The sequence below is a fragment of the Podarcis gaigeae genome (genome assembly GCF_964106915.1).
Source record: "Podarcis gaigeae genome assembly, chromosome: 1".
Lineage (NCBI taxonomy): Eukaryota > Metazoa > Chordata > Lepidosauria > Squamata > Lacertidae > Podarcis > Podarcis gaigeae.
Window position 1 is genome coordinate 76356892 of NC_139678.1, and position 17090 is coordinate 76373981.

The window sequence follows — 17090 nt, forward strand, 5'->3', positions numbered from 1 at the left end:
GTTGGTCTCATCTTCCCCTTACTGACCCTGTCATGCCTCAGACCCCCCAGCAGGGGGCTGAGAGGGATACATGCCCAGTGCCTATGCCAAAGTTTACGTACATCTGAATTCAATAAAGTTGTGGTCATTTTAATCTCAAATATATGTTGTCATGTCTTCTCCTTTCACTGTGAGGCCTGGCTCCTAGGGGAGGGGGGCTGCGTCTGGGTATGCAACTATTTCACATTATTTTCTTTGAATATTTATCATGTATATACTGTACATATACTTCTGTGTAAGGTTACACTTCTTTCCCCTGCAAAAAAATTGTTTATATACGTGAGTATGTATGTAATAACATGAAAAGAAAGGGGGAAACACAAAAATAAAAAATTACTCCCTCCTACCCCTCTGCAATACATCAAACAACTTATCTGTGTCCTATTGATTACTACACATATAACCCACCTTTCCCTCAAGGGGCTCAAGGTGGTGTACACAATTCTCTGCCTTCTTGTTTTTCTTCACAACAACCCTGTGAGGTAGGTTAGGTTGAGAGACAGTGACTGGTCCAGTGACCTTCATGGCTGAGTGGGGATTTGAACCCTGGTCTCCATACTGTGTCTGTGCCCTGCTGTGACTACTGTATCCTAATGACATAGTAATCCATAGTAATCCATGCCCCCATCTCTGTGTCAGCAGAAGCCAATGGCATGAGATGGGAGCAGGGAAGTTCCCAACACCCTGATGTCTTCACACAGTTTGGTCTTGACAAAAGTCTTAGAGGATACAGGATGGAGAGGAGGTATCCAATACATTATTTTCCATTTTCTGTAATTGCCTTGTTCATTGTAATGTGCAGATCTGTCTTAAAAGCAATACTTTTCTATTTCAGCTGTTAGGAATTTGAGGAAATCCTGGTGCTTTATTGCTTTACAAGCATAAAACAGATAATTGGCTGACCCGAGGGTTCACAGTCTAAAATAAGAAACATAAAACCTGTCCTTTGTTGGTAGATAATCTTTGGGGAAATGAATGAAATGCAGGAACTGATTATGAGGATGCTTCCTAGTGCTTACAAAAATGTTTCTGAAACTCGCCCCCTCCAAAAAAAATCTTTTGATACCTGCTGCTCTCTGTCCCTGTCAACTTGCTCTTTTGCTCTGTGGATTGCAGCATTTACAAATATCTCTTCACCTAGGCTGTGGGGGAACACAAGGAGTGGCTGACACATGTAGTTCCAGCCTCAGAGGTCTAACACGTAGGGAATCTGAGATATTGCAGGCATTGAGCCAACACAGTGAAACATGAAACCATTGTCCCTAGGAATTAATTTCAAAATAATGTTTCCCATGCAGTGCAGAGTTCTTAAGACAGCCAAAGGAGAAAGAAATATGTTAAGCTCTTGGTGTAAATTGTTACATGCTCTTACATTCAGGCATCTTATTATCCTCAAATCAGCCAGAGAACTTGAGCTTAAGCAAGATTGGTCCAGTCCTATCCTCTGTATCTAAGATGTTTTGCTTTACAGCACCTTTTAAGATGTTGGGGGATTCAAACCAGGGACTCTGGAAAAAGGTGTTACCAAATAGTACCTTTTCCCTTCCGTGTTGTTCCTACACTAGTTGCACACATGCAATTATTACTGGTAGCTCAATGGGCTTCTCTCCCTCTCCTCTCTTCATGTACCCCACACCATACCCAATTCTGCTGTGGAGGGTTAGGGGAAACCCCAAAACAGATTGAGGGAATGTGCAGGTGGGGGGGGGACAGGAAGCGAATGTACCATTGCACAAGGAGAAACACTTGTGCTGCTGAAACAAGATACTTAGTGCTATACAGTGGTACCTCTAGTTATGAACTTAATTTGTTCCAGAGGTCCGTTCTTAACCTGAAACTGTTCTTAACTAGAGGCGTGCTTTCACTAATGGGGCCTCTTGCTGTCACTGCGCCACTGGCACATGATTTCTGTTCTCATCCTGGGGTAAAGTTCTCAATTTGAGGTAACTCTTCCAGGTTAGTGGAGTTTGTAACCTGAAGCATTTGTAACCTGAGGTACTACTGTATTGGCTACAACTCTCAGTCTTCCTCTTGTGTGTTAACTGAGGAGGCTGGCAACTGTGGACAGAGTATGTTTGCAGAGCCAGTAGCCGTCTTGTATTGTCTTGGAAAAGAAGGCATTTTGGCTCTATGTGCTTTGAGCTACGGAAACCATGAATTGACACTTGAGAGTTTTGTGTTCTTCTGTGACCTCCCATATATCACTAAAACACACCCTATTTTCAGAAAACAAAATAAAAAACATTCCTTCTCTGCTAGTGAAAAACAGTAACTCAGGAGTGAAACAGGTTCTAGCCAAGCCCCCTCTCTGCTGGGGCAGGTGCAAGGAATTTTGCTGCCTGAGTCAAAGGACAAGATGGCATTCCCATCCCACAAAGAGAAGCTAACTGGGCCAGCAGTTAAATTTTGCTTCAAGCCAGGTAAGTAGATAGCAGCTTTCACCACAACTGAGGCAGTAGGACAGATCAGGGAGCCTGGGACAGGCATGAGACAACTAAGGGGAATGGCTGGAGGGCTCAGACAAAATATTCAGGGACGTTTCCTCTCAGGCTCTGCCACCTGAAGTGATTGCCTCCTTCTGCCTAATGGTAGAAGTAGGGAGAGTGCATTTTTGTATGTTTGCTTTGTATTGTTTTTTGCCAAAGGAGAGCATTAAAAATGTGTTCCTTCACTTGCAGTTTGCAGTACATTCTACTAACTCAATACTTTTTTCTCATGACTTTCCCCTGCATTTTAATGCATGGGTAGACCACACCATATTTTACCTATTAATCTGAAGAGATGGCTGGAGAATTGTAGAACCTTATAGGAGCATAGGAAGCTGCCTTCTACCAACTCAGGCCAGTAGCTCAGTATTATCTACACTCAACGGTTCTCGAGAGTTTCAGGCAGGGTTCTCTCCCAGCCTTCCTGGAGATGCCACAGGTTGAACTTGGGACCTTCTGCATGCAAAACAGAGTTTCTACCTCTGAGCTACAGCTCTTTCCCTCTTCCTCTGGAGAGCACAATCACTACAAAGTTATCTGGCAGAAGCCCACACTGAAACTGGACAGGAGTCATACAAGAACACACCTTCCATTCATTTCCACGGGACCTGGACAGAAGAACTTCATGGTGTCCTAGTACAGTGGAACTGCATTCAAATGGCATTTTTTGACACAACATTCTGAAGCTTGTTCTTTATAATTATGCTTGTCCAGCCCTCCTCCAGGGAACAAATATCATTGCTTAGGGTTGAAAAATGTTCATTCCCACCATGTTTGAAAGGGATAAACACTGGAGGAAAGAAAGATTTTAAAGGAAAATTAGGAATCTGTATCAGTAGGATCTCAAATCATCAGCCTTGCCTTCTATTTTAAACAGAGAGAGAGAGAGAGAGAGAGAGAGAGAGAGAGAGAGAGAGAGTGTCTCCTTTCATTGCCTGTTCATAATATTAGCACAGCAAGACTGCCCAACTTCAGTCCTCTTGCCTCTTTGGCCAATAGTCTATGTATCATAGAATTGTAGAGTTGGAAGGGACTCAAAGGGTCACCAAGTCCAACCCCCAGAAATGCAGGAACCACAGCTAAAAAATCCCTGAGAGATGGCCATCAAACTTCTGTTTAACAACTTAACTGTTCTTAATGTTTAGTCAGAATCTCCTTTCTTGTCATTTAAATCCATTAGTTTGGGTCCTAACCTCTGGAGCAGCAGAAAACAAGCTTGCTCCATCTTCCATGTGCTACATTCCGCCTTTATCAGGGTTATCAGATTTCCTGCACTACCGATCAGCATTTCTTTTGGACTCCACACCACACTTCTACAGCAAATACTGTTAAAAGTGTTTGTGTAAATTGTCGCAGGCCAAGTCCGTTGAACTAGCTATGGAAAAATGATACTCAAGTAGAGGAGGTGTATTTTTCTTTTATATTTCCAGATAGCATTTGCGTGCATTACGCCTGATAAAGTGAAGATCCTGTTTGGCGGTTACTCCACTTTACCCAGCTGTAGCCATCTCAGAATGTGCATGGGAATAAGGGAGGGCCTTGTAATGCTATATATAAAGCATCCAAGCTTGACAAGGTGAGGCTAGAGTGGCAGCAGCAGCACTGCCCATTGTGAGTAGATAGGGGAGGAGGAGAGTCCAAGGTGGGGGAAAGGACTTTCCACTCAACATCATGCTTTGGGCACTACTGGTTCTCCTCTGCAGCCTCCTGCATAGTTCAGGTAAGTCTAAAATCACATCTAGAATACATAGATAACATGGGACTTCTTTCGATCTTGTCATTTTGGGAGAAAAGGATGCCAAAACATTAGAGGACATATAATATATAGGGATAGGATGGAATAAAGTGGTAGAAGATGCTATAGATAAGTTAACCTCACTTCTTTTCTTTGACACTTCTTGTCTGGAATGCCCATCATATATAATTAACCAAATAAGAAGGAAGGAAGGAAGGAAGGATCCCAGTGTGCTTATAAAGTGGGAATGACTGGTTTGAAACACAAAATATTTAGGCAAAACTGAATGATTTGATCGTTCTCTTCTTGACTTTTGCACTTTGACATTTCTCTTGGGTACTTGTGGAACACTCCCTGCTTTTCATGCCATGGTTCATCCTCTTTATTTGACATATAGAACCTTCAATGGAATACACTTTCATATCTGGAAACTGCAATAAATACCAACCTCCAATGGTCCCAGAAGCATGAGATCTTACATATTCCTTCAGCAATCTTGCATACTTGTACATGAAACTCTTCTAGGATGGAGCCCAACTATTATACCCAACAACAATACATTCTTTTGTATATTTCACTTGAAAAATGCTTCCATGAAAGAAGATAAATACTTCAACGCTTTTTGATTCGAAAAATAAATTTGTTCTGTGAATCCTTCTAGGGATGTAAGATATGTCTTTCCGCATCTATCCAAAGATCCATGTAGTTCAGCATTCCAAGCTAGATTCTAGAAGCTCACAAATAGAGCATGAAGTTGACACCATTTGTCCTCAGAATCTGGTAATGATAGGTATTTTGCCTCTGAAGAAGGTGGTTCTATTTACCTATCACAGGTTAATAGCTAATACAGTAATACTCCATGAAGATGGCTATAAACACTTTGCTATCAATTGTGGTTTCAAAATACCTGTTTTATAGTTTTTGTTCTACTTTCATAGTTTTTGTTTCATAAAATTTATTTTTCTTTATTACTCAGATCAGAATCATATGGATCATTCAGACAGGTTATCAGGTAAGTCTGTGAAAGATGTACTGTTCTTCCTGCTTACTAAATGTATATGATTCTTATTTAAAACTCTGTTGTAACTCATTTTGGTTCTCTTCTAGATTATGGTTTCTTGTTATTTGCTCTTTTTCTTTTTCACCTGTAATTATTTGCTGTTACAACTGGTCCCAGTACTGCCAAAAACATTCCAAGCACATAGTTTTAAGTCTTTCTTTCTAAAAACAATACAGACGTGTTCTGAACAGTTCTAAATTTATTTCTTTTATATTTTCTAATGCACCTAATGACCCATTTGACACTAACCACATAGAAGAACATATTCCTGAAAGATGGATTTGTAGAACAACCCCCAGAAAGAACAATTAAAAAGTTCACTTAAACTTCACAGATCAATTTATAAATCTCCTTAGCAGTACAGACCTCTAAAAGTGTACTCAGAAGTCAGTCCCATTGAGTTCAGTGAGACTAACTGCCAGGAAAATGTGCATAGGATTGCTGCTTAAGGCAATCAGCACATCCAATATAAGGGTCTTCAAATGATATGCTTAGGGTCATGTGTATTTTGGCCCAAAGATGTCCTTCCAACCTGTTTTAAAACCTCCAATGAAGGAAAGTCCACCACCTTCCAAGGTAGTCCATTCCACCATTGGACAGCTCTTACCATCTGCAAGGTCTTCCTAATGTTTAGTCTGAATCTTCTTTCTTGTAAATTGGTCCAGGTCCTACACAGGACACACAGAAAGTTATACATCTGCAAATAATTACATATGAAAAATTCTGAGAGGAACAAATATTGTACCTAGTGTTAAGCGTTGTTCTTTTTTTGCTATTTGGATTGCATGGGCAATAGTGAATACTGTTCTATGTGGAACTGCGGCTGTGGTCTGGTCCTGTGATTTGGAGCTGAAGGCTTACATTGCCTTGTATCCAATGCAGCATTAAGTAAGCATTCTGTCAGTGCAAGGACTTATGCTTGCACAATGGGACTTTCCTGCCCTGTGAGCATGCCATGTACTCACCCCAAATCTGCTCCAGAGGCACTTCCAGCACCTCTTAGGTGGGTGCCATTGCCATTACAAGATAACATGGTAGGTGTTCATGGTGAGTTCCGGCACCTCTTTTTCTAGAAAAATAGCAGTGTCCAGAGTATGGGGGAGGGGCAAAACACAGTAAATGGGTGTGTGAAGGAGAAGAGTAGATGAGTCCTGGAGTGCAAATGTAAATCTTTGTGCTAATAGGACAGTTACTTAGCACTACAATGGATACAAATCATAGTGTAATGGTATTGGACTAAACCATGGTCTCTTCCAACTCTAAGGTTCTATGATTCTAGCCTATCTACAGGAGTGAACATATAAGCATATATGAAAAACAGCCCTTGCATTCAGCCTGTCTTTGAAATCAAGGTGCAACTTAAATTACACAAGAAATGATACTAAGAAGAAAGAGGGCTTCATTAATCTACTGTTCTCACAGGATTAACTTTGGTCCATACTTGGACATACATTATGTTAAGTTAGTTGAATACAACCCAAAGTTTCTGAATAGGAAATAAGCCAATACTCTTCAGACCTGCTGTGGACAGCTATAATTTTAGATTGCCTAAAATGCAATGTACAGTGTCAATACTGGGCTTTGCATTTGGGGCACTCTAAGATGGTGCCCATGCATAGTGGATAAGTGTTTGGCTCACTTCCTCTGCAAAAAAATGTCACTGCCTGCCAAGTAAACATGTCCAGAGGGAGAGCAACAGTAATTGCGTCATCTGGGACCATGCCCTGTTGCTTGCTGCTGCTGCTGCTGCCTGTTGTTCACGTGCTGCCCCTGGACATGTTTATCTTTCCTGGCGGCAGCAATAGATGGGTGGGAGTCAAGCCAAGTAAATATGTCCAGGGAGTCAGTGACTGGCAGCAGCAGCAAAAAGCAGCAGCAGAGCAGGAGAAGCCGATGGTGGGAACCCTGATGGCAATGCTGGATGGAGCCCTCAATGGTGGTGTGAGCAGGACTCCCTCTGTGCCCCAGGGGTGTCAGCATGGGCCTGATCATGCTGGCCTCTGATGCTGGGCCAGAGCTGTAAAGATTTTGTTTCTGAAGTTACAGTAGCATCTTGAAACAATCCATTTCCACAATGGTGTCAATTCGCATCATAATGGGAAGAGCATAGTAATGTCAGAAACTACCTTTGGCACAATTCCATCTGTTGTCAGGCATCTTCCATGGGTAAAAGTTCCTGGAATAAAATGCAAAGTAGGTATTATTTTCCTTCCCGTTTAGCCATCAGAAAATTTTTGATACTTTCTTTCCCCCGCCCCTTCCACTACTTATATGCAGCAAATACCAAAATATATCATTCCACACTTGGCTGACTCATATATCATTGACAAAACCACTTATTGTGGGCAAATGTAGAAGGAAAGAAGCGAATTCAGTTCAGCTCTTCTAAAATATCAGGATTGTCAGGTCAAATACAGAGCCAAGTTCTCAGTTGGAAGATATTTCAAAGGTCATCTAAATCAACCCCTTCCGATGCAGAAACTCCTCAGTTCCAACATAATTAATAGAAGACTATCCAGCTTCTGCTTCAAAACCTCTGATAAAGAGGAGCCTAACATCTTCCAAAACAATCGGCTGTTGAACAGCTCATATTGTCAGAAAGTTCTTACTGAAATTTAGTCAAAAGCCCTTTTGCTGCAATTGGAACATGTTGGTTCAGGTCTTGCCCTCTGGTCCCCTGGAGCAACAGAAAACAAATTTGCTCCTTCATATCTTTGATGGCTCTTCAGATATTTGACAATGGCTATCATATCACCTCTTAATTGCCTCTTCTCCTGGCTAAACATTCCTGATTCAATGAAAGATGTGGCATAAAATGGAAAACTTTGCCAGATGCATGCAGCTTCTTTTGCCACTGTAATATTATGAAGGGGAAACTGTCTGTCCATTTAATGTGACTATTAAATTGAGACAGCTCCATAACAAATAAGGAAACCCTACCATTGCACTCACAAGACACTAGTGATCATTTTCTCTCTCCTGATAAAATTGCTACTACTATCTTATTTTTTATATTAAAAAAACCAGCCCTATTACTACTACTTAAAAAGTAAAAAGCTACTGCTGCTTATCCTTCATATCCATTGTATTGGCAGAGTAAGGGTTCTCTGAATGATGGGCCCTTGATGGAGTAAATGTGCTTGCAAAAGATTAGCACTGTATAACTGAACCTAAAAAGCAGAGACATCACCTTGCCAACAAAGGTCCGTATAGTTAAAGCTATGGTTTTCCCAGTAGTGATGTATGGAAGTGAGAGCTGGACCATAAAGAAGGCTGATCACCGAAGAATTGATGCTTTTGAATTATGGTGCTGGAGGAGACTCTTGAGAGTTCCATGGACTGCAGTAAGATCAAACCTATCCATTCTGAAGGAAATCAGTGCTCACTGGAAGGACAGATCCTGAAGCTGAGGCTCCAATACTTTGAAGAAGAGAAGACTCCCTGGAAAAGACCCTGATGTTGGGAAAGATGTTGTGCAAGGAGAAGGGGACAACAGCGGACGAGATGGTTGGACAGTGTTTTCAAAGCTACCAACATGAGTTTGACCAAACTGCGGGAGGCAGTGGAAGACAGGAGTGCCTGGTGTGCTCTGGTCCATGGGGTCACGAAGAGTCGGACACGACTAAACAACTAAACAACAACAAACTCGATAAGCTTTAATGCAGACAATATCCACTTGGTCAACTGTTGTTGTTTTTAACCTAAATAATTATTTCATTCATGAGTTTAAAACCAAGATGCATAATCCCAAGAATACTTGTGAAAAGCTTTTCGTTTCAATTAATTGTATATGTATTCTCTATTTAATTTCCATTTTTATTTCATAGGTGCCTCCTTTCAAAGACAGGAAGTGGCATTAGGAGGAGGTAATAATTTGCACATTTAACATCCATTGTGGACTCTTTCTTATACGACAGCAGTGGCGGGGCTGCTATTCTGGCCGAGCCCCATTCCATGTGTTCCTGGTGATACTGGAATGGGAAAAATGATGCAGGAGTAGTTTGCAAGACCAGTGGGGAAAGAAAACATGTTGTCAGCACTTTCTGGTCTACGTCTTTCATTTTTTAACATCACTGCAGCAGAATGGGATGGAACCGCAGGAGAGCAGTCACTGTAATGAGATTCCTCCTACAATGAGACTCAAGGCCTGCCTTCCCCAGCCAAGTGCCATTTAGATGTTGTTGGACTACAACTCCCATCAACTCCCTCCCAGTGGTCAGAGAAGATGGAACTTGTAGTCCAACAATATCTGGAGGGCATCAGGACGTGTCACTGTGGTAGTAGGTTTCTCAAAAGGTCTCTCTCAGGAGAAGAAGATCAGTGCTGAATAAGGTCAAGGTCAAGTAATAAGGTCAAGGTCAAGTAATGCTTGGGAAAAGAATGGTATTTAGTATTCCCAATACTTTAGAATGCTTGTTTCGAGCTTCAAGTCCATGGGACTATTCTTCAGGGTCAAAATGTGCCAGGCAAAGGATGGAAATGTTTTCACTTTGCTGTTATATTTGAAGCCACAAAAAGTAACTCAATTAACAAAGCAGTGTGTGTGTGTGTGTGTAGATAAATTCTACCTTTGGAAATATAACATCTAAGAGCATTTTTTTCCTTTCACCTTTCGTTGGGGAGGGGAAGTGTATCATCATTATGCCCTGTTTTCTAGTAGTGGAAATTGAAATTCTGTTATAGGGTTCAGCAGTAAATCGTAAGTTATTTTAATACAATCAGTATATATATGTCCAACATTGCTACAACAAATATACCTTTGTTTCACTTTAGGCCAAAGGAGTGCTGAATGGCTTGACCTTGGTAAGTATTTATTTTCCTAGAAGTAGAACCTACAGAGACAGGCTTCCCTGTAGTGGAGAGGGGGGGAATGATCATTTTTTAATTCCCTTTTCTTTACTTTCCCAATAATGAGATACTCCTGCGGACATTTTAGAAACTAAAATGAGCTACAGGATAGTATGGGGTCATATTTTCATCATGAAAATGCATTTGATTGGAGGATAACTAGAAATGCTAACTTATGTAGACTTGACATATGCACCTTTTCCTATTTTCTAGAAACCTATTCTGAAGAGTTGAGAAGTCTAGATCATGCCCGTCTTCATCATACAGGTATTACTCCCCTTGTTTTAGTGGGAAATCATGATAAAAGGTTCACAGTACTTCAAAAGGCAGATATACGCAACACGGCGTGAATTTTATACTTTAAAAAACTATTACAGTCCTGCACTCAGCAGTCCAAATTCTGCATCAAGGAAAGCTGGATTCTTTAAAAAGCACATGTGATGGGGACTTAATAGGGGCATCTGGTATGAATGGAAACTCTTAGAAAAAATAATTGTTGGTAGACAACACGGTACATGCCCCTGCTTATGTATCATGAGCCAGCAGGACAGATTTAAAAGATGAATCCATTCAACTGCTTAAAATACTACTAAAGTATATGCACAGTGCCATTCAGAATGGCCAACAGCATTATCAGAGCCCAACAGAACCTCACTATAGTTTTGCTTCCTTTTTTTAAGCTGTGGATAAGGGCTCATGCTCCACCTGGGGCACTGGGCATTTCTCAACTTTTGACAACTACTTGTATGACTTTTCTGGGACTTGCAATTACATCTTTGCCACCGTATGCAATGACGTCAACCCGGATTTCAACATCCAGTTCCGTCGTGGGCCAAACAAAAAAATTACCAGAATCATCATCGAGTTGGGACCCAATGTTATCATAATTGAAAATGGCATCATATCAGTTAAGGATGTTGGGTAAGCACGTGATAGTAAAATGCTCATGTGGTGAGAGCTTTGCTCTTTTTTTAAATCAACAACTATAGGTTCAGGTTTCAAGCTGGCCTTTTTCTTTTCCTATCTGAAGGTGTTGTTAATACAGTTTTTGACATAATATTCTTTGTGATTGGCATGGTTTTCATTTTTATAGTGTTAATGGAAATTGTTTGGAGACAAACATAAAACTTGCCATGCAAAAGGAGTTTGCCCCAAAACCTAGGGTTTAACCAAACAACAGCAACATATTTTGCACTTTATGAAAACATGATGGCAGAAATGAAGCATTTCTTTCCAATTCTTCAGCTTGTCAAAAGTGAAAGCTGGACTTTGCCAAACTCCCAAGATTCTGTCATAGTAGGAATGGCATTTTACACATGCTCAGAAGTTTCCTCAGATTGTGTGATCCAAGGCTGAGGCCTCTCCTAACTGAAATTGGTTTCTAGTAGATTTTAGAGCTCTTTTGCCTGCATTTTTTTAAATTCCCAAACAGTCCCATGAATATTAATAATAAAAGGCATCCCACTAGGCATGAATGAGTTAAATGCTTATTTTTGCTGGTACTATTTCACCCGCCTTGCGTTCTTAATTGGGAAAAGTGGTCTTTTCCAGACTCAGTCTGATCTTTAACAAATATAGTTTTAAATTTAATGTTAAAAGTGACAAGGAAACTTTTAATTATTAATTTTAATGGAAGTGTATGGTGAAAAATAGACATTGCTAAGCATCTCTAATTTATGGATGATTAAAAAAAGTTTGGATGAAAAAGACAGCTTTTGACTTAGAACACAAAGCCTAGAAATTCCTTGGAATTACTATGTTTCTAAGTCTATGTGTTTCTTCTTTCCTCTTCCCCGTACTACTCCAATAGTATTATCAGGCTGCCGTACACCAGAAATGGAATTCAGATTACACCTTTTGGACGCACCATCCGCCTAGTGGCCAAGCTGATGGAGATAGAGCTTGCCGTTTTCTGGAATAATGATGATTATCTCATGGTGGGTAAAGACTTGCTTTCACCTTCTGAGCATATTTTTGGAATGATAAAAATCGCACAGGTTTTACATTATTGTTGCATGGTTGTAATGAAGAAGCCAGCCCCCACCTGCCTTCTTACAACCAGTCCAGAGTGTGTCCTTGGGTATAAGTTGCATTGTCCTTAGTCTAAGTGTTGCCCTTGGGGATCTCAGCAGGGAGAGGGCGGGGGGCAAAACTAGAATTAGCTTGCTGTGCCTGGCATTGGCTACCTACTCTTTATGCTCCCTGCCTCCTGCCCTGGCGGTCACAAAGGGCATCAGCGGCTTCATGGGGTTCTCGACATGGCATGAGCTGGCTCTTCTCATCCTCCCTGCAAGTAAAGGATATAAGCAGGCATTGCATTACATTGGGCTGCCTGGGTGGCTACAGCCTAGGGATGACAAACTCCGTACCTGATTAGGGCTGACAGGTAGAACACACTGAAGCAGTAGCCACATGGTTAAACGGTCATCTGTTTTCACCCATAGAAAATATGATTGGGGGAGAACACTTACATTCTTCAGAATGACAAATTCCAGCGAGGGAGGCCTGTTAACCTGTTAACAGCAAGAACAAAAAGGAGTCTTGCTGTGGCACCTTAAAAACTAGCAGATTAATTGTTGGCATAAATCTCTTGGCCTTCAAGGTGTCACAACAAGACTCCTTTTCAAAAAAGCAAAGCAAAAAACAAACAAAACCTCATCTAATAGCGGGTAGTCGCACGATTAATAATGCAACATGGGTCAATCTGACCTGGACAGCAGCCCACGAAGCGGTTCTCAGACATTTCGTTGAGCTTGCTGCTGCGCTAATTGTGGTTGGTGTTGACTCAGGTGTGCATTCTCCTGGCAAAAATGGCACACCGCTGCATTTTATCAATCTGTGCTCAGAAAGACGTAAGAAATAAGTAGACTCAATGTCGGGATGGGCACCCTCACCCCAGTCATCAGACTGATAATCTCATATAGGGAAAGGGGGTTGTAAACCTTCTTCCTCTTCTGATCTGCACATATCAACTTAGGAGGGGGTGATGTGTGTCTATGTATGCCAACCTATGTGTGTCCTCTGTGCTTATGCGCAAGTCTCGAGTAGGCACACTAAGTCTCAAGTAGGCACACAATACTTTTCCCCACATCACAGCAACATGTGCTACTTTGGGTAACAGGATCACAAGGAGGGCCTTCTCAGCAGATCTTAATGTATGGGCTGGCAGAGAGCGGCTCTCCTCTAAGTACTTGAGACCTGAGTCACTCAGGGCTTTGTATTTCACCAAGATATAATGCACAGCTATTTTTCTAATTAATTCAGTTTTCTCTTTTAGGTTTTGATTGAGGAAAAATACATGACAAGAACATGTGGACTGTGTGGGAACTTTGATGGGAAAGAATTAAATGAGTTTATGAGTGAAGGTGAGTTTTTCCGGTGCAGAAATAAATGACAAAAAGGTTTGGATTTCATGACAACTTATTAAGCCAAACATTGTCATCTAATTGCCTAAACTTCTAGTATAGTTGATAAAATAAAGAAGATAATATGAGGACTACTTGTTCACACATGGCAGTAAGGTCCCATGTTTTTTTATTTCCCATCACTTTTCTGTGGTATTATAATAAGAAAAGGTAAAAGCATTAGTTATATCCAATAGAGTTTTCAATCTAGTGGAGGTTTCCATTAACAGGAGAGGTGAGGAGGCAATCTTTTGCCAAGCCCTTCCCCCTGTGCCATTCTCTGTGCTGTTTGGAGGGTCCTCCAAACTTCTATAGAGTATAGGGGCTGTAGTGGAATGGGGAAATTGGCAAACATTGCCTTCTGCAAAGATGTTCACTGGGTCAACAGCCCTTCTATGAAGGGAAAAGCATGACTAGAGTCAAGAAGGCATCATTTTACTGCCCTTAAAATCTCCACTCCTTATGCTTTATTTTTCCAGAGACTGATGACAACAACAAGCCACCCGCCTATCTTCCTACAGGCACAGTTGTTGTTTTTTAATGTAAAATGAGTCAGGTGTATAAATGGACCCCCATTTATATAGTGCATAGGTTGACTAAGATGGACTCTTCACTAACAAACTCATCTGAATTTATACTTTGATTAATAGACAAACTTCTGGAACCTCAAAAATATGCTGCCTTGCAGAAAATTGATGATCCTGCAGAGATCTGCCCAGTTGAGGAAATGGCAGTTTCTAATGTTCCTCGCAAGAAATATGTATGTACCATATCATTTTTCTGGATCTGCCTACCTTTCAATACTTTTAGACAGAGGCAGTAATTGAGAAAACACTGCCATGATTGAAGATACAGTAGCAGATTGGCTAAGTCGGTCTGAAAGAACTGGGTAGAAAGCATGGAATGCTTCCTATCTTTTTGGAGGTTTTTCATAAAAGGGATTTTCAAAAGTGGAGAATTTAGGCTTTCCAGCTGTGAGGGAATGGCATTCTCCCCAGTTAGTTCCCTGCTTCTCTCACATTCTAGCTTCAGCACAACAGGATGGAGACTGTATTCTCTTGGTAGCAGGGCAGGAGCCCCAGATGAGTGTGGCCAGAGCCCAAAGTGGTCATCGCTATCAGCATTCTCATATTCTCATATCACTCCCATCCATGCATTCTCTCTCTCTCTCTCTCTCTCTCTCTCTCACACACACACACACACACACACACACGGACAATATGCATTGCTAGAAAAGGATCCATTTGTTTTAATATATTCAATTCAAATGTCAGGTGCGCTGGGGCCTGATTTGGATCGGAACTCTGGTGGGAGGATGGTGCAGAGGCTTCAACTATTTGCCCCCTGCTGTGGCCCCTGTGCATTGCAAATAAAAAAGGGATCCATTCATTTCTTTATTTTAAAAAAGATTTTATTAAGACTTTTCAAAATGCGATAAAAGACCAGAACATGCAGAAGATCCAAGGTCAAATGCAGATAGGGCTGGAGAAGACTCCTGTCTGGAACCCTGGAGAGTCACAGTCAGGGCAGCAGCCTGAAGGGTTAATGTTAGATACACAAGGAAGAGTAAAATGACATAGCTTTGTGTGTCTTACTCTCTCCTTTTAATCCCTACACGGCAACAGATATCACACATAATTCTGCCTATCTACTCTCCCGTTCAGGGTTAAATGTTATTCAGCCCTCAGACAACAGGAAGCAAGGTGGGACATTTTGCCACCATTGAAAGTGACATGGGTGATGGTGGAACAATGCACTGGATCCAGGGACTGCTGCCTGTGGCTTTTGGTTGCCAGTCCATAACTTATATGGTGATAAGGGGGAGGCTACATTAACGATAAGCACACATTCTTACTCAGTGCTTTTGGTAACAACAAGTTGTCAAAGCAATTCAGTCTGTGGTATAATCGCACCCTGTCCCAAAATGCATTGCATTCATTGAAACTGCCTTTCTTTCTTCTTCCAATAGTCTAGGATCTGCAGCCAGCTTCTAGGACTCGTGTCTCAATCTTGCAACATCTCAAGGAAAGGGTTTGTTATCCGCTGCCAACTTGACATGCAAAACTGCCCTGATCCAGGGCAGAGGAACTGTACTTGTGCTACCCTTTCAGAGTACTCCAGGCAGTGTGCCATGTCCCATCAGGAAGTATCTGATTGGAGGAGCACTGACCTCTGCTGTAAGTTATGAGGTTCTGGATCATGACTGTACATGTCAGGTATTAACAACACATTGACCAAACTACCATAAACATCAGCTTCTGTATTCTGAAATAAAACATGCACAGCTAGTAAATGCCTCATTATTGACATGTATTAAGACAGGGCTGCCAATGAGGACAGGAAGTATTCTCCCCATCAGTGTTTTGCCTGCTCCTTATTGTTATTGCTGCTCCTTGTTCCCCCTGTAGCTATTCTCCATTGCTTTTTTTCTGCTTCTTGACAATTTGCTGTACTTCTTCCCTTCCCATCTGTCCTAACTTCACTCTCTGAACCATTGTGTTTTGCAGCTTTGGGAAGATGTCCAGCTAACCAAATCTACAAAGAGTGTGGTTCTCCCTGTCTCAAAACATGTTCCAATCCAGATTACAGCTGTTCCAGCTACTGTACATATGGCTGCTTCTGCCCAGAAGGTAAAAGGACATTGTGATGGATGGTCAGCCTCCTGGAGACCTATAAGATAATCAGGGATGGTGAAGTGTCATCCAGTCAGATGAGAATATAGGGTTACAAGTTAGAACCTGACAGTTTAACTTTCAGGTAGGGCTGAGTTAGGGCTTCACTGTTAGAAGGGGCTCAGAAATGACTTGTTTATGGATTGGCTGGGCATGACAACCCAGATTATTTCCCTAAGGAGAAGGTAAAGATGCTCGATGGAGCTGGGAGTGTTTTCCTGGCTTAGTAGAAAAAATAGTCATTCTAGGAGGAATCATCTTATTTAGGAACAGGTTTAAAGTGGAAATTAACTGTGATTCTGAAGCTAAACCAGGTTCTTTATAAAGTATGTTTAGGAATATGTAACTTAAATTCAACTATGCCAAATGGCCAAATGACTGTGTATGCTGTGCACTTTATATTTAGTTAATTACCTACCTATGGTTTTCGATCTCTATCCAGATTTATTGCTATGAAATTGGAACACAATTTGTCCATGATATGAAGAGCACCTAAGTGAATAGACCTGCCCCTGAATTTCCTCCAGAGGAAAAAAAAACACCTTGCAAAAGTTCCCAAGCTTTATGCTATATACATTCAGAAGGAATTAAAATGCTTGCCATTCATTTGCTTTCACCTTTGACAGGGACTGTTTTGGATGACATTTCAAAAAACCGAACATGTGTTCCGGTAGAACAGTGTCCATGCACACTGAATGGGGAAATGTATGCTCCTGGTGATGTTATGAAAGCAACATGTAGAACCTGGTGAGTACAGTGGTATTCTAATTAAAGAAGGATGGGTTGTGGTCATGAAGCTCGTTAGAATACCTGGCACTGATATGCTGAAACATACATAAAAAAGAC

At 41.3% G+C, this 17090-nt stretch overlaps 1 protein-coding gene across 1 annotated transcript in view; it reads left to right on the forward strand.

Moving 5' to 3' along the window:
• The first annotated feature begins 4097 nt into the window (after nucleotides 1–4097).
• MUC6 (mucin 6, oligomeric mucus/gel-forming) overlaps nucleotides 4098–17090 on the forward strand; it is a 62123-nt gene continuing 49130 nt past the window's right edge. The window contains exons 1-12 of the mRNA XM_083755304.1: nucleotides 4098–4245; nucleotides 5237–5272; nucleotides 9148–9186; nucleotides 10094–10123; nucleotides 10382–10435; nucleotides 10849–11089; nucleotides 11979–12105; nucleotides 13446–13533; nucleotides 14223–14332; nucleotides 15542–15749; nucleotides 16080–16202; nucleotides 16871–16991. Of these exons, the coding sequence (XP_083611430.1) occupies nucleotides 4197–4245; nucleotides 5237–5272; nucleotides 9148–9186; nucleotides 10094–10123; nucleotides 10382–10435; nucleotides 10849–11089; nucleotides 11979–12105; nucleotides 13446–13533; nucleotides 14223–14332; nucleotides 15542–15749; nucleotides 16080–16202; nucleotides 16871–16991 (1226 nt within the window). The 5' untranslated portion in view covers nucleotides 4098–4196. The remainder of the gene's footprint in view (nucleotides 4246–5236; nucleotides 5273–9147; nucleotides 9187–10093; nucleotides 10124–10381; nucleotides 10436–10848; nucleotides 11090–11978; nucleotides 12106–13445; nucleotides 13534–14222; nucleotides 14333–15541; nucleotides 15750–16079; nucleotides 16203–16870; nucleotides 16992–17090) is intronic.